This window comes from Sardina pilchardus, chromosome 15, assembly GCF_963854185.1.
Source record: "Sardina pilchardus chromosome 15, fSarPil1.1, whole genome shotgun sequence".
Taxonomy (NCBI): Eukaryota; Metazoa; Chordata; class Actinopteri; order Clupeiformes; family Clupeidae; genus Sardina; species Sardina pilchardus.
Genome location: NC_085008.1, coordinates 15,943,442 through 15,965,119, shown reverse-complemented (window position 1 = coordinate 15,965,119; position 21,678 = coordinate 15,943,442). Strand labels below are relative to the sequence as shown.

Sequence of the window (21,678 nt, the reverse complement as noted above, 5' to 3'; positions counted from 1 at the left end):
CCTGGCTAACGGCACCACTTCTCAATGAGATGTGGTCTGGGAACCAAACATTAATTTTTCTCATATTTGAGGCATGGTTTATGAATTCATTGGGCGCTACAGATGTCTATCAAATGTGTCTGTGCATAGCTCATAGGCTAGCCAGATGACATATGTTTAAGCAATACGATTGGGTGTGTAGATCTATCTATTAATGCAAGGAACGTCTGTCTGTGTGTCAGTCTGTCTGTTCCATGCATAACTCTCGAACCACTCATCCGACTGCTCTCAAATTTGGTGGGTGTCATCCTAATGGCACGAGTGTGTGCAGTGCCAAATTTCATGTAATACCAACAAAAAACTACGGGCTCTGCACTAATTTCAACAAAAAGCTTGTTTGGTTCTTCACCAAAATACAAGCTTTGGTGCGTTGCTTAGACGTTGTCATCGTCTTGCTGCTATTTGTTCCCTAGCTGGGGAGAAAATTAAGTCCATGCAGGCTGTCTAGCAGCATGAATGAAATTGCGTGCAAGGCAGCATGGGTATACCCAGGCAACTGACAGTGGCATCAGTCCACGCATCACTCAATCCAATTATTCACACATAAGTACTACACCTTGTCTGACAATCTCATATCGATCAATCTAATAACGATCAAAATGTGAGCTCATTCTCTACATGCATTTGTAGTATGTATTTTAGGTTGGCATCAATCACATAATACTACAATTCTGTTAAACAGGCGGGTACAGCTTTAAATCATCCACAGCAACGGCGCTCTGTTCCAGTCAACACAGGCATGCCAGGCCACTCAGTCTGACCAGCTGACACATGGCCACACTGTTGGGAGAGACAGAGGGAGAGAAACTCCTTGATAACGTCAACAGGCTCTCCACCCTCTAAAGCTGTCTGAGTGGGTGGCTGTTAAGGACACATCCACACACACATCCACACACACATCCACACACACACACACACACACACACACACACACACACAGAGGATTTACCAATGAGAACACCACAGTCTCCTACTGTCTAAATACACACACTCAACACACAGACACACAATCTTGTTTGCACCGAGGCGTTGTTAAGTTCCCCCCACGCCGCCGTGTAATAACAGCACAGCGTTAATGTGCCCGCGTTTGTGCGTCTGTGTGTGTAGGTGTGTGTGCACAAAGGCACAAGTCTGGGCTTGCCCAAATGGCGGGTTTAATCAGCCTGACTGTTTAACAGTTTCCAAGGCAGTGGACATGACAGGGGGCACGCCGCTTGCAGCCAGCCTGTAGCGCTCACGTCGCCCCGCTCCCCTCGATCCTCCTCTCTCTCCTCTCTCTCCTAGCAGTAATTAAACACTCCAGCCCCACAGGAGATGCAGAGATGGAGAGAGGAGGAGAGAGAGAGAGAAAAGAGGAGAGAAGAGGAGGGAAGAGAGAGAGAAAGAGAGAAAGAGAGAGAAAGAGAGGAAAAGAAAGAGAGAGTGAAAGAAAGATATAAAGAGAGAGAGACAGAGAGCAAGAGAGTGAGAGAAGAGGAGAGAAAGAAAGATAGAAAGAGAGACAGAGAGAACGAGAGAGCGAGAGAAGAGGAGAGAAGAAGAGAGAGAGAGAAAGAGAGAGAGAGAAAGAGATAAATAAAGCAAAGGGTGGAGAGGTTGAGAGTGCGAGGAGAAAGTGAGGAACAACGCAAGGGAGTCAGTACAATACACAACGCCAGAGGAGCAGATATCCATGAACACATAAATAACAGATGGAGAGAAGATGATCTGTGTGCACCAAGACAAGCAGCTGATTGAGACTTCCAGAAAATTCCGCGTTCAAGCAAAACTACAGTTGACGGACAGAGCCTGCAGAGCTTAAGAGAGACCCTACGCATATTAGCTGTGCATTTCCACAAATGCAGGAAATATAGCCTCAGCTGAAATAAAAGCAACATTTGCCCAGTACGATATGATCTGAATTGAAAAATCAGATTAGTCTGCAGTTCAGTTCCAAACGCAGACCATATGGAACTCAACCTCCAGTGAAGGAGAACTGGAAACAGGACTGCGTCACATGACGCCCGAGGTCTTCAGCACGCATCCGCGGCGCAACATTAGAGTCGTCTTTCAGCGAGCGACTCCCCGCACGACAGCACGAGAGATGGAGAGGAGACTCAGAGCGCGAGATCTCAGCCGCTCACGGCAGGGACTCCCCCCGCTGTCCGCTACACTACAGAGTGGACACACGGCACAGTAGAGGCCAGTGGAGAAGGGTTTGTTGAGCTCCACTGCCACCTGCTGGTTGAAACTTGAATATATGTTTGTTTTTTCAAAAAAAAGAAGAAAAGAAAACCTAAAAGTCAGAGCTTTGTACCACAAAGTTCTCAGTTTTGCCCTGAGCGATGCCATGGAAAACATGAATGTTGACAGCTGAAAGCCCTCTGTCGGGAACAGGCCCTTTAAACCCACACACACACACTGACCCTGGCGGAGATGGGATCTGAGCGCGGACTGTTTGGTGACACTCGCAACCGCTGCGTGCCAGGACTCTGGAAGAACACGCTGGTGGTCTTGCCCATGAGGGTCTTGTTTTGGTAGGTGTGTGTGTGTGTGTGTGTGTGTGTGTGTGTGTGTGTGTGTGTGTGTGTGTGTGTGTGTGTGTGTGTGTGTGTGTGTGTGTGTGTGTGTGTGTGGGCGCGCGTGTGTGGCTGCACCGGAATGGTGCTTGGCATGGGTCTGTTTTCACTGGAGTGTGTTGAAACCTAAATGGTGCACTACTCAGTGCAGGTCTGCTGTCGGTCGGACTGAATGTGCGAGAGAAAGTGTGTGTGTGTGTGTGTGTATGTGTGTGTGTGTGTGTGTTAGAGAGGAAGCGTGACTCACTGAGGTCCTCAGCCAACTGCACTCTCCTGCCGGTGATCAGCTGGGTCTTCTTCTCGTTGTCCTCCCCAAAGTCCTCCAGCACCTCTTTTACGTTCTTCTCCAGGCGACGTACTGCACACACACACACACACACACACACACACACACACACACACACACACACACACACACACACACACACACACACACACACACACACACACACACACACACACACACACACACACACACACACACACACACACACACACACACACACACACACACACACACACACACACACACACACACACACACACACATTAAAGCACATGTGCATACACAGACACCACCATCAAAAAAAACACGGGCCGTACACACACAAAAACACGCTGTCAGTTCCTAATCTGCAGTGCAGATGGCTATTCCGCTCCATTGCACACAAGACGTGGTGCCATGCCTTGACTCAATCATTCCGCTGTGGTCTGAGTGAAGCCTTTTGCTTTACGACGTGCCCAGACCGCCACAAAGCGGCGTGGCGTGAGCCGTGTGTGAGTGTGACGCGTGGCGATGTGTGGCGACGTACCCTCCGTGTTGGTGAGCTGTTGCCTCAGCGTGTTGGCAGTGATGACCAGCATGCGCTGGATCCTCCAGAACAGCACGATGTCATTGCACTCCAGCTGCAACACACACAACAAACATGCACACACGCGCACACAAACACACACACACACACACGCACGTACAAACACACAAACACACACACACACACGCAAAAGCATACACAAATAAACAGAGACATGTGAGACCTTCAAATAAGCAATTGGCACACAAACATTCCAAAAAATGTATCACTTAGCGCTGTACTGTGTATGTTGGCCTACATTCTGGACGGGCCAGAGTTAAGAGAAGAGAGAGCAAACTCTAAGGACTCACTTCAGAGTCTACGAAATGTCTCTGGTAGTAGTAAAAGCCTCGCCGGCACAGGTTGCAGTGGGCCAGGGCCTTCTGTAGGAAGTGGCGTCGGTACAGCTGGTGCCATGTGTCCTTGATCTGTCAGAGGAGAGGAACCAAGAGAAAAAAAAGACAGAACGTCAGAGAAGAGGAGAGGGAGGGGGGGAGCGGGGGAGAGGGAGAGATGGAGGAAGCCAGAGAACACCTCCTCGTGAGTGAGTGAGTCAAAGCCCCTGACGTCGGTGAGCGCGAGGTTTACGAACGCAGGTCGTCTCTCTTTCACCAGCCGAGGCGGTGACAGCTCCTCTGGGGGAAGTGATGCTGACGTGTGTGATCGCACACACACGCGCCGTGTGAGAGTGCTTCTCACCTGCTCTCTCGCTCTCTCTCGATCGAGGTGCTCGTGACACACTCGAGTCACTCAGGGCACAGGTATGAATCAGATGTTTGGGAGCCGTTTCAGGGTCACGACACATCCCGAAAGACACATCTTTGAGTGACTAAGACTGACGTCAAAGCCTCGACTGGAGTCATTAAGGCTCCAACATCTTTGAAAGCAGTGGTTCATTCGTTTTCTGTTTGAAGCGAGCTTGAAAGAGCACATGAGTTCCCAGCAAACCTCTCTGCAAACCCAGGGTAACAAAGCAGTCTGGGCAGCACTATAGAGACATTCCCCTCTGATGCCTCACAACCATCAGGCTTTAGCCTTTAACCAATAACAAGCTCACTCATGGATTGGGTCTCCAGCCTGTCAGTCAAACAGAAGTCAGCAGCTGATTGGGTGGAACAAGGGGAACAGGAAGTGGTGCGTGAAAATGACCCAGTTCAGATCTTATACAACGTGGCTTTCAAGTGTGAGTAGGACTGTGCAATTAATCGATTTTAAATCGTAATCGCGATTATGTTTGAATTGGGAGTCATAGTAGTGTGGGTGGTGTAAGGAGGTGGTGTTCAGGTGAGCGTGCTGAGATTAGCGCTCACCAGCACAGGGTCCACGTCCACGCCGCGGCTCTCCAGGTTCTTGCGCACGGTGGTGACCTCGTCGTTGGCTAGGTAGGCCGTGTGGTCCTCCTGCAGCTTCAGCAGGCGCTCCAGCTCGTTTTTGGTTTCGTTGCGGATGTGCTGCGCACACACACACACACACATACAAAATCAGCAAAAGAGATGCTTAAAGTCATTTCAAGATTATTATAATCAGATTATATTATGTGTAAACTATGGAGCCCCAAATCCCACTAACCAGAGCCTAGTACTCATCGTTTAACAGATTGCACTTCTCACAGGAAGAGAAAGTTGCCATTCTGCTTGTTTCTATACTTTCAGTTCTTAGTTTTAAGTTTTCAAGATGCTTTGTTTGTTGTTGTGTTCCCCCGACTGACCTGGTCTCCAGTGCGGTTTGTCCAGTGCATCCACCTCTCTTTCCAGTCTGGCCCCACCATATCATGAATTACTGACTCAGCTGAAGATGGACACACACAGAGAAGACAGAGACATCAAGACTCAGTATGAAAGAAGGAAACCACATGTATATAAGGACACAGTGACAGATGCAGTGAGTGACAGCGCTTCACATGACCACAAGGTTACCCATCAGATGGCTTTCTTTTAACACTTTCACTTTCATAAACTACAGAGGCTTACTTTTCCACATGTAGAGTCATTTAAAACAAATCAGAAGCCACTGACGTACCATACAGCTACATGTAATTTGTATAGGTGCTATCAGAGCTCACTTAGTGGTTACGTTTCTCCAGTGAAGAGGCTAAAAATGGGTCTGAAAAGGCACCTGAGCCAGTTCAGACCTATATGATGTGGTCACATGGTTGTGCACTGTGGGCCAATGATGCGTGAGTAACTAAGGGGGCAGTTAGCAGGTCTTACTGTCTTTGAGGCGGGACTGCAGAGTCTCCTCCATGAACTGGATGGCAGCATCCCACTGAGGCTTGTCTGTGATTGAGCGGTCCTCAAGGGCGTTGTGTTGAATCACCCTCTGAATACACACACACACACACACACACACACAGAGCAGCAAATAAGTGCCATGTGAAGCTGACAGTCAAAATATTTTGAAAAAGTATGAATAGGAAGAAGCATAAATCTGTGAAAACTTCTCTTCTGCTGGTATGTGTTTTTGGGTAGATAGACATCCGCCTCTATGCAAAGGGACTATTTGGAACTCTCGTGGGGACCCATGCACTATTTATTGGTGCATAGATTTATTCATTATCTATTAAGTATTCACAGGCCTGATCTCATTCAATGGAATGCTCCAATTCAAGCAGCTGAAGCCAAGGTTAACACGGTCCCGGTTCGGCTGAATAGATATGTGTGTTTTGTCGTGAGGGCTGATGTGTTTACCAAGCTGTCCATGGCCCTCTCGTTCCACTTGTGCCTCTTGATGCTCTCGTCCTTGACGGCCTCCTTCAGCTTGTCAAAGATGTCATCCTGGTCTTTCCCTTTGTACTCGGCCATAAACCGGGCAAACTCTTCCTGCAACGTCTCCCAGGCAACCTTTAACAAAACAACAACAGTTTGGACACATGAATGACAGAAATGCACATCAGGGCACAATACACATACAGACCATGTCAGGGTCCTGCGCTGGTCCCATTCAGTAAACCCGCACCCTGCCTAGGCAACCCACCATGCTTTCCGCATTCCGCACCAAAGCCAACTTGCATAAAACAGAACTGACATCCAACCCGCAGCCAAATTAAGATCAGTCTACCACATCAGACACGTTTACCCCCAGGTACCCGAACCCATGAACTCTGAACACGTATACAAGAAAGACAATTTCTGGCAACATTATGAAATTACTTTTCCAATTCAGGTCTGTCATCTTAAAAAGCCCTCTTCCATCCTAACAAACGAGCAACTAATTATGCACCATTAAAAGTAAAGTGGGGGATCATTCTCTATTAATAATAAACAGTAAGGAGGTAATGCTAAGCGCAATTAAAATACATTACGGTTGTGGACCTGAATAATGGCATGCAATAAATGTAATGCAACACCAATTGGCTTCAGGACCTCTGAGGAGATTACCTCCAGTGCTTTGTGAGGCAGCTGCTTGTCTGTCCACTGCTTCAGCTTGATGTCCACAGTGGTGTTGAAGGTGCCCGAGTCCATGGTCTGGGCGGCCGGCAAGTAGATGTTCTCGATGACGTGCGTGGACACCCTCTCCCACAGCTTCTTCTGCAGTATGGACTCCCTGCACAGGTCAAAAGGTCAACATCAGTCACATGACCACCTCTCTTCCCACGTGTGCTCTCGGTCCTTGTTCTTCTGCGCATTATGCTCTTAGGGATATCAATTAGGGTTCGGCCATCTAGATCACCGTCTGTTTCTGATGACCCCAACACCAAACAATACCCCTCACCTATATCTCCTCTCCCTGCTGTAGGCTCTCGGCTGGGAGCCTAATTGATGAGAAAAGACCTTTAAGCTTCATCAGCATTCAGACATGTACTGAAACCTGTCCGATATGTAGATTGAGGGGGAGGGGAGGTCTTATGGCTCGAGAGGCTGCTGGGTGACAATGGCGACAGCAGAGCAGCTTCCCAGTTCCCCCCCGCCCCCTCGCTGGCGACCATCAAGGCGGCCATTTATCATAACGCCACGCTCATATTTCATTGTTTCCCGGCCGCTTTGTTTCGGCCGCCACGTGTCGATACGGCGCTGCGCCGGCAGCGCCAACTAGCGCGGGCGCCGGCTGAGGCCGAGCCGGGGCCCATTCATCATGCCATTGATCCGCGCCGGGCCTGATGGAGCTCGCCGGGGCCGCGGCTGCACCTCTGATCTATTCCACTTAAGCTCCTCTCCCTCTGGGGCCACCGTGCGCAACGCGCCCCTCACACACACACACACACACACACACACACACTCTCTCTCTCTCTCTCTCACACACAAACACATACACACTCACACACCACCTAAAAAGGCTTCGGCTCTATGTGTGGGGCGAGTTCGCGGGGAAGTTCACAGAGTGTGAGAGTGTGTGGAGGTAATTGGTCGCTGTTTGGGTCGAGGGCTTGCTGGAAATGAGCGTGATGAATTGTGCTTCCTTTGCTTCCATTGTTTTGATTGTCTGTGAGTGTATTGGGTGTGGGGGAGGGCGGAGGAGGTGGGGGATGCTGTGTGTGTTCCTATGCGTGTGCACATGTATATTTCATGATGTGTGTGTGTGTATGTATGTATGTGTGTTTGAGTATGTGTTTGTGTGTTTGAGTGTGTACTGTATGTAGATGTGTATGGCTGTGTGTGTGTGTGTGTGTGTGTGTGTGTGTGTGTGTGTGTGTGTGTGTGTGTGTGTGTGTGTGTGTGTGTGTGTGTGTGTGTGTTAAATGAACAGGTGGGTGCTATTCCAAATGAAACAGAATACTTGCCAGTGTTTGGGCGTGACCTGACTCAGGCTGATGACTTCGTCCAGGATCTCATTCTTGGCCTTCTCAAAGAGCTCGTTCTATAGACAGTGGAGATGAAGAGCAAGTGAGCATCACATCACATCACAGTTACAGTTACTGTTTATGTACTGCGAGGCCACAACTAGAGAGACACCAGCCTGGGAGTTCATGAAATGAGGGTAGAAGAGAGGACTCACCCTGTCCAGCTCACGTAAGCGTGGGTAGTTGTTTTTCCACTCCGTCTCCAGGTTGAAGCGAGAGGCTGCATAGAGCGGAGAAAGTGGGTGATGCAGTCAGCTAGCAGCATAACATTCTCTCAAACACACACACAAACAAGGGCTGTGCGCAAAACACCAATATTGCTATATATCACAACATACTCCTGTCGATGTGGCATCAAGAAAATAAAAGCAGAAAATACGAGGTCATTTGAGGATTTTACGGTTTCAAAGTTCAGGATAAGAACTCTCAAGTTTGAGCCTGAATTGAAGTGTTGAGTTGTGAGATCCTTAAAAACTATGCTGCCTTCGCTGTTCAATAGAATTATAAACAACAGCTGTCAGAAACTTCTCTCCTCCTCAGTGCCACTCTGTCACTCTCCGTTCCACTGAGCGGAGCCTCGTCTATATCGGTCTTCCAAATCCCACATCGGTCGGGCTCTACTACGGACCACACACACTGCAGGCCCTGCAGCGAGGGCTACCTGGGACGGCACTGTGGCCGCAGTGTGCATCTCAGGCTGGCGCGCAGTCCACTGGCCGTGAGCCGCGAGTCTGGCAGCCCGCCACCCCCTCCCCTCCCCACCCCACCCCAACCCTCACCCGCTCCCCACACCCCGGCTCGCACAGGCGGGGAGGCTGACGCTAATTGCTCTGGTTATTGGTCCGGTCTCAGGCACGCTGCGCAGGCGATCGATATCCCCGCGCACACAATGGGGGAAAGAGGAGCGGACGCCCGCCGGGTCATAAATCTGCCTCTCCGGCGAGGCGAGGAGAGGAGAGGCGCGCGAGGCTGGAGCCGCTGCCAGGTAAAAGGCTGGGTAATTGGTGCTGGGACACCACACAGTGCGCCAGGTGAGCGCAAAGTGAGGACTGAGGCGAGGTCTGTGGAAAGAGTGTGTATGTCTGAGTGTGTGTGTGTGTGTGTGTGTGTGTGTGTGTGTGTGTGTGTGTGTTTGCATGTTTGTGTGCTTTTGTGTGTTTGTCAATGTGTGTGTGTGTGTGTGTGTGTGTGTGTGTGTGTGTGTGTGTGTGTGTGTGTGTGTGTGTGTGTGTGTGTGTGTGTGTGTGTGTGTGTGTGTGTGTGTGTGTGTGTGTGTGTGTGTGTGTGTGTGTGTGTGTGTGAAGAGATATATTGAAGGGAGGCAGCTGCAGCTGTAGTTAGAGCATGGACTACCTTTTGCGTGGCCTGATTTGGGCACTAGTGCTCAATTCTTGGTGTGAATGTTGACGTTTGCTAAGCTGTGTGCATAACGTGGTGACAAGTCCACCTAAAGTCACATTTGCACTGTTAACCCTCCTCTCCCACATATACGCAGGAAAAAAAAAATGACAAGCTTTGATAAGTTATCATAAGAGGTATTCACAGTATGCGTATTATAAGGAACAGGATCACAGAGCAGCAGCAAAAGACAGCTTCTGACTGTCTTTAAGGCTGCTGACCCCTGAACATCGATCTCCCACATGACCTGTGCCTCAGGTCAGTGGAGGTCATCATGTGGGTCTGTGCGTCCTCTCTTCATCGAGCTCTTCTCACCTTTGAAGGCGTCGGCCTGCTGCTCCACGGACTCCCGCACCATCTTCCAGAAGCAGTCGGACACGGCCAGGCTCAGGTTCTTGGTGGTCACCTGGTGGGCCTTTAGCATGCCGTCTCTGAGCACAACACAACACAACACAGCACAGCGCCAGTCACTCCAGGCAGCCAATCAGAGAGTGCATGGTTCACAAGCAGGCAACCAATCAAAGAGTGCACGGTTCACAAGCGGGCAGGAGGTGATGTTTTGAATACATCAGTGAAGATGTTTGAATATGTTTTTTTCTTGTATCTATTTGCTAGAGTCATTCATTGGCTTCAAACCTTAATAGTCTGGAGGCCTGGAAGAAATCTTCCTCGTAGTCTTTAATGGAGTCGATGCTTTCACCAGCACTCCCTGGAGGAAGAAAATACAAATTAGTCTCGTAATTTAATGTGTTTAGACTGTTGCTAATAGTTATTTCAGACATATACACTTCTATAAATGCAACAACAGTGTTTTTTTTTACCTTTGCCAGTAACCACAGCAAAGTATCCCAGGGCCTTCATTGGGAACAGCTTGCCTTCAACAATTTGCTGAATCTACAAAGGAACAAAAGCAAGTGTGTCACGATTTTGGTCTGTGTTTGAGCACCATCCATCAGACAGCAACACAAACACAGCGCTCACACAGATGACCTCAGGGAGCCCCTGAGAGCAGTCTTAGAGCTCCCTCTGCTGGCCACTCAGCACTGAGCACCAGTCATGTGCTGGAGGTGTGTGTGTGTGTGTGTGTGTGTGTGTGTGTGTGTGTTTGTGGCTTAGTTAGTGTCCAGCTCACCCTGCTGGGGCTGGACAGGTTCTTCTCGGCCAGGTCGACTTTGGTCAAGACAAAGATGGTCCTCTTGCCCTGGGGGTCCATCTGGCTGACCAGGTCCGTGACGATGCTGCGCTCGGCATCCACGGAACCATCTGGGCAGGAACAGGCAAGAACAACGCCTCATGAATGAGAGTTTACGTTTGTAATTCACCAGGCCACCAACATGCATTGACCTTCTAAAAGTTGGCTTGGTAGTTCCTGAACAGTAATGCTTCCACAATACAAATACACATGCACAAACACAAACCCTTGTGGGGAAAAGGATTAAGAGGTCCTACCCTGAATGCAGAGGATAATGGCATTGGGGTTCTGCATGTACGCTCTACTGAGGCTGAAAATGGTCTCCTTGGTGTCTGCTGCCATTCCTGCGGTCACCGTCTACACACACAAAAATACATTTCAGCTCTCAATACCAACAATAATCTGTCTACGTGTGTGTGTGTGTGTGTGTGTGTGTGTGTGTGTGTGTGTGTGTGTGTGTGTGTGTGTGTGTGTGTGTGTGTGTGTGTGTGTGTGTCTGTGTGCGCACGCATGTTACTCACACTAATAACACCTGGCAGGTCAACCAACACCATCCTCTGGATTCCTGGGCCTTTGACACTTAGAGAAATTGTCTGTAACACAAACACATGATAGCAAATCCCTCAATTAGCACACATGTAAAATACAAGTATTGCTAAATAATGACAAGTTTTGGGTTTGTTTGCAGCTATGGTGAGTCGCGATATGCAGCAGATTCACTGAAAAAGCATGACATGTCAATAACAAGTGAGAATAACAGTGGTGGACTGCAAGAAGACCATGAGAATGAGTACAGAGTTGGAAACTGGCCCTTTAAGAGACTATGCGGATGAGTGTGTCACTGTCTGAATATGTGACTGATGTATAGGAGGCCTGGGTCAGTGTGTGTGGTCAGTGTGTGTGGTCAGTATGTGTGTGTGTGTGTGTGTGTGTGTGTGTGTGTGTGTTTACCTCTGTGCTGACTGTTTGGCCATCCTTGACGCTCTTCCTCATCCTGAGCTCGATCTCGTGCCTGAGGGCAGCCAGCTGCAGACAAACAGAGGACACACCACTTAAATGAGATCAGCATCGCACACACGCGCACACATGCACACACACACGCACACACACACACACACACATACATACAATGGAAACGCCCACAGTACATGCAGCAATGTCAGGCATACACACACATCAGCAATGTCAGGCATACACACACAACAAAGAAAAAGTAGTCCCTGTAAGAAACAAGACTGTAAACAAACCCAAATGTGTTTTAAGTGTGCGTTTGTGTGTGTGTGTGTGTGTGTACACACACACAACAGCTGCAGAGTTCCTTCGACACAGAGGAAATGGTGTGCTCAGACTCCCAGCGGACACTTACATCCTCCTCTTTGCTGAGGTCAAACTCTCGGCCGCTGTCCTTGAACATGGCTACGTGGTGAGGGCCTTCACTGAGGGTCACCTGAAGGGAGAGCACGAATCAGACACCAAAATCAACAAACTTGTGATGGAGTTCTCAACTTTAGCTGCATCACTTGACGCGCGTCAGACGCTGCCAGTGGGCGTTGGTCTTTAGACATCTGTGACTGGTTAAAATATGGTGTGACATACTGTATGCAGGGCCAGTTTATACAAATAACCCACTGCTTGCTTTTGATTTTGGGCACAGTAATTAAGAAGAGATTGCAAGAGGAAAGTTCACGAAATCCTAACATTCCAATTCTGACATTCCAAAAAGCTTTCAGCTTGTAATTTCAGTCGCTCATTGTTGTTGTACCATTTCAAGTCTGACAGAATTCCCCTGTTATGTTGTGGGGGCCAGAGCCATATGCTCTGGTGGGGGCTACAAGGCTTGGAACAGAGCAAACAACAACATTTCAACACACTACAAACATTCAGTTAATGGTGCCCATCCATAAAGCCCATCAGATCCCCATAGAGAATGATGACTACAACCCATCTGTTCCATCTGTGGATCACCATGTCTCTTGCTGAAGAGGACTTTGGGGTATTGGAGTCCATTTATCATGGTGGTCCTGGACCACGAGCCCCATCTGCGGTTCCCATTATCTCACCTTGACAGGCGACCTGGTCATCATTTCGCCCGAGCCGCGGGGGAAGATCCTGGCCTGGGCGATCATCTCCAGCACACTGGTCTTCCCGGCACTCTGGTCCCCTACCACCACCACCTAACAGCGCATGTCCCACAGCAGCTCATTAGTGAGGGCAGAGGGACCAGGACTGTGTTTGTTGACATTACACAGCATCAGCAACATTAGCAGGCCTGGTGTAAGCCAGGCTGGGGCACAGTCACCTATGACTTTCTGAATCCTTCGAACTATCATAATCTAACATAAAGTTTACTATGGGAGTGTTTCTTGATATTATTTATAAAATAAAATGGGAGACAGGTCAAATCTAGGATCTCAGCATTGGAAACATGCTAACAAATCAATTTCTACCTGGCATTCATCGCCTATTACTATTCAATATCTGCAGTATGAGTATAGAGTGCACTTACCCTTGGCAGGTGGTCTTGAGTGTTGTAGTTTGAGTCATAGTCAGAAAGGATGTCCAGCACTTCTGAGTACAAGTCAATCAGAGACTTCTACAGGAAAAATGGAAAAAAAATACATGCATCCATTAGACCTGCTTGATAGAAGCAAAAATCATGATAATTATTTTGGTCAATTTTGAGATCAGGAGTATTTAACATTGTTACTCAATGATTTTGGAAACACCATCCATTTTCTAAAGTTTCAAAAAATAAACTGAATTCTTTTTTTCATGAATGTAAAAAAATATGGTTTATACAATAGTTAGCAATGGACTGCGCCGGGTGTACGTATAACTCAAGAGAAAAAAAGAAAATTTTAACAAAACAGAATACGGCAAAATCATTTTTGCTCAATTTACGCTGTTTTCATAATTGTTGGATGTCACAAGTGAAACTGAAATTCAATTCATTGCACAGCCCCAGCATTAATATACATTCACATAATCATTGGTGTTGGGACATTGGCACTGATCCACTTTTCCAGGCCCTGGGTTTGGAACTATCAAGTCTCACTGGGAACATGCTAGGAGACGTGGCGAGCAGAATGACCTCACCTTCACTTTCCTCTGATGAATGCCTTTGTCATCCTTCTGCAGCACCACCTTCCTCAGCTCCTTGTTCTCCTTCTCCAGGCGCTCCAGCATGCGCTGGTACTTCAGCTAGGGGCGTGGGAATTACAGACGTTTACATTTAGAACGGATTCAAAAAGGGAACACCATTTACGCTCTTGTTGACTACACCAACTACACCGACGCAACGTTCTGCTTCGTGTACAGCTTTCTGGCTACATCTTTTGGGTGGATGATGGGAAGGAAGCTCACCTGAGTGCGGAGAAGATCCTCCTGTAGTTGGTCTATTTTCTCTTTATCTGATGTCTGCGGGTGGACGGACGGACAAACAAGACAGAAACACAACGTTATGGAGCCAGACACAATGATCACCGTCTACAAGTTGATGCAGTGTTAACCCACCACCCCCGTCAAACATGATTCGGTTTTGTTTGTTTTTTTCGGACAGCTAGCAGCATGTGCACTGAACACCCACAGAGCAATCAAGAAGGCATTAAGTCAAGGCATGAGAGGAGAAACGATTCACTCAGTCATTCAATTTTGCTCTGCATTAAATCAATGCTGAATCACAACATAGAGTAGAGGTACCAAAAGACCTGAAAGAGACTTGATTATCACTGATCACGAGAGACAGGCAAATGATACAGCAAAAAATCAGCTCATAAAATCATTCAGCTCCTGCAAGGCAATTGTGATGTAGTCGGACAGAGACACAGGGAAATTTACAGAGCACCAGCGAATGATTGAGGCTGGGGATGGGGAGGGGGGCAAGAGACAGGGGCCCACACACAGATATAAATACACACACACACAACCGCACAAATTACTAGAGGCGTAGGAGTGAGGCGATTTGGCAAGATTATAGCAACAGTGACCCTTCACTAAGTTAACATTTAATATCCGCTAGAAACTCAATCATGGCGGTCACTACAAGGTCACTACAGGGAGACTACAAGGACACTTGAGCTGCTCAGACAGTCTTTTGGGCTCAGAGCTGAAACCAACGCCTCACTGCCTACTAGCGCGCCACAGTCCATGCATCTGGCGGACACTCCACTCCATGCAAGTGCGGTTACTCCTCCACACGGTTATCCACACAACGAGCGCTAGCACCGTTTGCGCTGCATTTGCATGGCAGGCTATGTGGGTGAGAAATGTGAGCTGACGTCCAGGCGCCCCCATCCCATCGGTTGATGTGGCCTACTATCTCCCAGTGTTCCCATGAGAATGCAGTACTGACAACCTCCAGGGCAAGAAAAGGGGGGCAGTGCCATTTTTAGTAGGGGCTTTTCTCCAGGGAAGGAAACTATATAGCACACAGCTTTATGGAATACCAAAATGTGTGCCAAAGGATGAATATGGGTATACATTATACTTATCTATAAGTACAGGGACAAGATGTAAAAACAGGATGCACTCTGGGACCCAAAAGCCATTGAAGGTGTAATCCATGATGTGGTCAAAAGATCTTTTTATATTTAACCAGTTAAACATATAGAGCCCCTTCTCCAGCCACACTGACGCATGACCACTTGCTGTTTATTGGCAGAAACAGTCTTGCAAGCCACTTTGTTTATCAATGTAAACACTGAACAGTTGTTTAGAGGAAAGTGATGAGAACTTAGCTGAATTCCACAAAAAGCTTAAAAATGGATTATAATCAAGGATTACACCTTTATGCCCTTTAATGCCCTTCATCATACGGGGCAAATGAACACCAAAATAACTAATGGAGGGGGATAAACAAAGAGGATGGAATGTTCTCCTCAGCTGTATTCTAAAATCTATCAGGGGTTCTACTAGATTTATGATACCCTATTCCATTTTCTACAGAGGTTTTTGGGAGAGGAGGGGGGAGATCGGTGTCCAGTCTAGTGCTTTGTGGCTGGGGGAAATGGTCTTCCTGAAGAGGGGTGTGGACCTTCACCTTGCGCTTGTGCTGCGAGGGGCTTGGGCTGGGGATGGCGCTCTGGGCCGGGGCTGGAGTGGGGGTCGGGCTTGGGCTGGGTTCGGGCGGCGGAGGTGGTGGTGGTGGTGGTGGTGGTGGTGGTGGAGGCGGAGGTTGAGCAGGAGCAGGAGCGGGCCGCGCGCTATAGGCCGCTGCTGCTTCCGCCGCCGCCGCCGCCGCCCGTCGGACCTCCTCCTCGTGCTGCTGGATCTGCTGCTGAATGAGAATGAGCTCGCCAAGCAAACCCTGCTGTGAAGGGACGTCAGAGTGAGAGAGAGGGCGAGACAAGACAGAGGAGATAACCAACGTGGGCCAACCACAACTCTCTGCCTCACTCCACCGCCAAGCTTGAGCCAATGGTGAGGGTAGACGCCCTACCCGACAACTGGCATCAGTCTCCTGAAGTGTGAGGCAGAAATGTCTTGCCACCGAGAAAAACCAATGAAGAAAGCCTCAGGCTTCAAGAACTAGCCAAAAGTCTGCTGGCTGCATTCTACAAACCCATAATCTTCATTGGCTTTAATGTAACTAACGAGCAGAGGAGACAACTGATACAACAACCAGTGCCTCTCAGCCAGTGGCGAATTGCTATGCTACTGTATGACCGCTCACAACAAATAATTATAACTGCCTAGCTTTGTTTTATAATGACAACCAAGATCTACATTTCTGATAGCCCCCCACTAGACATGGTTACATTGATCAACCAATACAACATGGCGTTCACCAACATATTTGGGGAAAAAAATATATATCTTGCTGTGTGTTAAAAATGTCACTGCATCAGGTAGCATGGCAGAATCATAATGCCTGCAAAATAGCGTTAAGCAACACAATCTAAATGTTCCATCAAATCAAACTAGAACTGAGGATGTAACCGTGATCCATGTTGTGACTAATACTAGATTGAATCCAAAGTCACTGTGAACTGAAGGCCCAACTATCATCTTTAAAATCTGAGGTTGTGGATGAAGCAAGCACTTAGGAAAGCTCAGGTGATCTATCGGGGGAAATAGCAGAAAGCTGGCTGCGGGTAACTGGCAGAACGGCGGGGCGGGAGGGGAGGGCAGAGGGCTTCAAGCTTATGGCAGATGGTACATTAGGCTGTCAATTGATGTGTAATGAAGAGCATTGCTTCAAAACCAGCTGGGATTAGGCCTAGTACTCTAGCAGCCAGAATCAAAGCAGCCTAGTGGCAAGTTCACACTGAGTTCTCGGACACAAAATCATGGTTAAGCAACCAAAGAACTATTACAAATACAAATTGGGATACAATGATTGGTACAGAACATCAGAATCAGAATAATTTTATTGCCAAGTTTTTTTTTACTTTTTCATACAAGTGTCTACCTTGCTAAAAGCTTAGCTGAAAAGTTAGACCCTTACAAGCCCCTGCAGAAGCTACGTTATCTTTAAAGCAGGATATCAAAAACCAGGGTGCATCTATGTGGGACTATTAAAAACAAAACAAAAAAGAGTCGAAAAACTGTGCTCTCTTTCAGAAGTCAGTAAGGTAGCCCTCCACCTCCACCGAAATGTGCTCAACTGGTCATAACATCTCCCTGCAAATGTAGCGGGCATGGTGTATACAAAGTCAAAGGCGAGGCTGTGGAAAATGACAGTGCTGAGGGCGCAACATCAAACGTTTACAGCATAGAGACATTCAAAGCTGGACCACATGAAGGCCCCATGTGGTCCTATCCTGCACCGGACAGACACATCCATGGGCAGACAGCAGGAACACAGAGAGGGAATGAAATGAGATGCAATGTGGTGAGAAAGCACTGAGAGCACAGCACCACCAGGAGAACATGAGACGGCCAGCAGTGATCTGGAGCTCCATGAGCTATGGGAAAAGCATCATCTCAAAAGCAGCAATGTTCCCAAATTGGAAAACACTGACACATTCAAACATTTGTTCAAATCCATCACTGTTTCTCTCTGCCATTTAAGCTACATTTTGTAAGTGTTCATGGAATTAGAGAGCCTTTTTGTTGTCAAAGTCAAAATTGTTTTCAGCCAATCAGCCATTCAATAAAAAATGAAGGAACTTCTAACCAAATCAAACAAAACGACTTACAAAGTGTAGCTTAAAACAAAATGAGACATTCACATACAAACTCTTCAGGAAGACATACAACTATAACAAATGTCACACATACAAACACTGTGTACCACTCCTGTAGGTCATCTAAGGATGTTCAGGGCACTGAGGGAGACGATCAGCAATGCAGGGGAGCATTACACTCATTTGGTAAATGAGCGAACCTACAGTACAGAGGGTGACTGATGGAGAAGCAGCACTATGGAGCCAGGACGGAGCAGCACTGATACTTGCCTTCTTGTACTGCTTGTCGCCATCGGGCGAGGCGGCTGTCGACGCAGCTGTGGCTGCCGCCACCGGAGCCTCCGGGGCCTTCAGGGCCGACTCGCCGGGGGTTTCTGCGGCAAAACACAGTGAACCAGGACAAACCTCAGGCTCAGGTGGCAGGTATGCTACAGAAGACACGCGGTCAGACACTGAGAGGGGGTTATGAATACTGCAAGGCATTACAGTTATGACAATTATTCTTTCCAAACATGCCCACCACACAAGAACTGATTGGCACCTACATCCCAGAAAAATCAAAAGTTTGGAAATGAAAAACAAAACAAAAAAAACAAAACCATAAAAATAACAGACTACGTTTCAAACCATTGTCAAACCCACACTCAATTGCAAGGCTGAGAAAAAGAAACGTGTCAAAATAATGTAAAAATGTGATGTAAACAGTATCATTATCTTGTCAATGTCTGCACCCTAGTGAGGGTTCAGCTTCAGCTTTCACTTAAAGCAGGTCTGGCATGTGTAGAGAATGTGTTTACGACTACCATGTACTCATAGGTGGAGTTACTATTTATACATTGTCCTTGAACGCACTATGGAAGACCTTCTACTGTTATGACTTGGCTAGTGTGAGTTTGAGTCGAGTTTGAGCACTCACACAAAGATAATTTGCTTTAGAATCATTACATTAGCATAATTACATTTTTGATTATTTAGAACTTTCATTAGTTTCCAAACTGTTGACCTCACTGGGCTTCAGAGAGAAAGCCATGTGTTTGTAAAGGGTGAAAAGAAGAGGCAAAGGGGAAAGCTTCATGAGATCAGTGAGAACAGAATGTAGAGCGAGCTGGTCTGAACACAGGTGTGCTGAGCATTTTGCTTAAGGATGAAATATGGAAAATCCTTATAACCTTACCAACAGAACAAAAAATATGTTTATGAAGCCTACTAAAATGAACTCTCAGTATAAAGGAGAATCTCATCATATTCCACAGATCAACTTAAACAAAACGCACACACTTATGAAAAGACCAGAAACATAAATATAGACAGAAATTGACAGAGGTTTGAGACAGGAAGCAAAATTTGCAAAAAAGGAGAAAAGAGTGAGTAGACAGTTGAAGACAAAGACAGTTAGAACATTCCACTTAAGTGCAAGACGCTGGTGAACTCTCAGAGAAGAGTCCTTCCGTTCTATCCCCACACAAATCATACTATTAAAGGAATGCATATTTTCTCAACCTAATGTCTACAGTATGTGAGACATTTGTAGCATATTACAATGGCCTTGCTACCTTATACAGTAGCTTGTACTGTGCAGGTATCATATTTAAGATCAAAGATCCAAAAATACAAAAGGACCTTTCAATATGACAGAACAATGCAGCACATACGGACTAGGCTGAAAAAATATTTGCGCATTCCTTTAACATCTTTTTGCCAATCAGCATTTGCTTAACTTCACTTTGCAAACAAATGTGTATGTTATGCTGTTGATTCTATGACAAGAAAGCAGCTGTAAAATATTAACCAACTATAAGCCTGTAATATCGTGTGCTGATTGCCATTGTAGGGTGTATCTTTACTTTCCACACAGAAAAGACAGGACTGGCCATCAGGGAGAAAACTGGACTTAAATCCAATAACCAGAAAGACGTCTTACATCAAGTCGAGACAAACTGCTGTGCCAATTGTTTGCCTCTGCCTTTTCAATAGAGGAAACTTTTAAAGAATAAAATTGGAGGAGACCAGGTTTGCAGAGATTTGGCATGTCCATTTGTGCATCCCCCGCTTTTGAGTTCAAGCACCATGGCCGCGGGTTAATGGCACGGGTGCCTCGCCTTGGCGGAGAGCGCTTCATACAGCATAGGGACAGAAGAGAGGGCTGAGAGAGGGGGTTTACACACCTAACAACAGACGCAGACCAGAAGCTCCATTGACTTCACTAACCAAACTCATACCTGTAAAGAACGTGGAGGGGAGAACAGGAAGAACAGAATGAAAACCAAAATAATATGATGACAGCAAAGGGTCAAGGGTCATGCTAGGTGACATGTGGAATGACGAGCCAATAGTCCTAATCTTCCATGCTTTTAAGCTCTGCCGGGGTGTACTACACCAAATAGACCAGACAACTGTGCATTCTTGACAAGCTACAATCTAGAATCAGCAATGTGCAATATAAGTTATCAGACTGATCACAAAGTCGCTGGAGTTTGTATGGACATGCTATGTCATGTTACTGAAAAACCTGGTTCTTAAACCAAAGCAGTCAGGCCAAAATCTCTTTCAAAAATATACGATGGGTCACAGCTTGGCTAAGGAGGTTGAGCCGAGGAGTTGAGGCATTTACTGCTTATCACTGATACAGCAAGAATCTGGGGAACTTTAAGTGTAGGCTATCTAAAGCTCAATGTACATATTAAGGTAGACAGATGCTGTTACAGCTCTGTTGGGCAGTATCACCAAATCAACTGTATTGACACCATACAGCCTAGCTATTGTAGATAATATGGCTATAGAATTGTAACTGGAATTCATAATTTGATTGCAATTGACATTTTGCCAATTTTACAAATAGAGGGGGTTAAGCAGAATTGAGCGTATGATTGTGTTAAAGTATTCAAATGTTGTAATAAGACCTTCAACATCAACAGCATAAGATAATTGTAACTGCAGTTTTGAGAATAGATCTTATAAGGCTGAAGAACAACTTTATCTTGGTTAAAGGCAAACATAAAGAGCCCAACACAAAAGATAGTCAGAGGACCAAATATACGCATGTGATGTGAGCACTTTTGTTGGTAAAAAAAAAACACATATCCAGCCTGAAGCTACGAGTGATGTGTGCTATTAAATCATTTAGCCAAAGCAGATCCTCAAATCTTGCTAAACCAAAATGGAAACAAAAGTAATGACATACCAGTGGACAGAAGGCCCTTGAGAAAGGTAAAGTTCTCTCCAAACTTTTCCAAGTCGGGCATTAGCTTGGCTAGCTCCTCAGCATCAGGCAGAGCTTTGGCCAGTTTTTCTGCACAGAGCAACAACAAAGACAACGTGAGTGTCATGAGAGCCAACCCATTTTCACACTGACGAGTTGTAAAAAAACACAATAAATTGTGAGATTAGAACACACCCACCTAGGTCTATTTGTTCAGTGAGCTCCCACACAAAATCAGGCACTACCCATTGGTATTCATTGAGATCAGGCAGCAGGTCTTTCCACTCCTCATAAGTCTGAAAAAGAAAATGAGACAATACACACTTTGTATACAACAATCTGGCAACATAACGATCTGTGATAGGCCTATATAGAATGTAAATATTCCAAAGTTTAGTGATAACATTTTACCACATAAGACATGGCTGTAACTGGATATACTGACATAAGTCAGTGACATAACTGTTGAACATTATAAGATTTAAACACTGCTGCCCTGAGATCTGTAAAATGTGCAACTTAAGAGCCACAATAAAA

The 21,678-nt window shown here is 46.7% G+C and overlaps 1 protein-coding gene across 1 annotated transcript in view; it reads right to left on the bottom strand.

Moving 5' to 3' along the window:
• opa1 (OPA1 mitochondrial dynamin like GTPase) overlaps positions 1-21,678 on the bottom strand; it is a 44,283-nt gene that overhangs the window by 20,610 nt on the left and 1,995 nt on the right. Inside the window, exons 3-29 of the mRNA XM_062555387.1 lie at positions 21,341-21,437; positions 21,124-21,231; positions 20,108-20,161; positions 18,213-18,370; positions 15,854-16,123; positions 14,179-14,232; positions 13,912-14,016; positions 13,322-13,408; positions 12,876-12,989; positions 12,182-12,262; positions 11,767-11,841; positions 11,337-11,408; positions 11,073-11,172; positions 10,756-10,886; positions 10,445-10,517; positions 10,260-10,332; positions 9,939-10,054; positions 8,381-8,445; positions 8,162-8,242; positions 6,826-6,987; positions 6,136-6,288; positions 5,659-5,767; positions 5,157-5,236; positions 4,759-4,899; positions 3,760-3,876; positions 3,410-3,503; positions 2,845-2,955 (exon numbers count right to left, since the gene is read on the bottom strand). Coding sequence (XP_062411371.1) covers positions 2,845-2,955; positions 3,410-3,503; positions 3,760-3,876; positions 4,759-4,899; positions 5,157-5,236; positions 5,659-5,767; positions 6,136-6,288; positions 6,826-6,987; positions 8,162-8,242; positions 8,381-8,445; positions 9,939-10,054; positions 10,260-10,332; positions 10,445-10,517; positions 10,756-10,886; positions 11,073-11,172; positions 11,337-11,408; positions 11,767-11,841; positions 12,182-12,262; positions 12,876-12,989; positions 13,322-13,408; positions 13,912-14,016; positions 14,179-14,232; positions 15,854-16,123; positions 18,213-18,370; positions 20,108-20,161; positions 21,124-21,231; positions 21,341-21,437 — 2,881 coding nt within the window. The remainder of the gene's footprint in view (positions 1-2,844; positions 2,956-3,409; positions 3,504-3,759; positions 3,877-4,758; positions 4,900-5,156; positions 5,237-5,658; positions 5,768-6,135; positions 6,289-6,825; positions 6,988-8,161; positions 8,243-8,380; positions 8,446-9,938; positions 10,055-10,259; positions 10,333-10,444; positions 10,518-10,755; positions 10,887-11,072; positions 11,173-11,336; positions 11,409-11,766; positions 11,842-12,181; positions 12,263-12,875; positions 12,990-13,321; positions 13,409-13,911; positions 14,017-14,178; positions 14,233-15,853; positions 16,124-18,212; positions 18,371-20,107; positions 20,162-21,123; positions 21,232-21,340; positions 21,438-21,678) is intronic.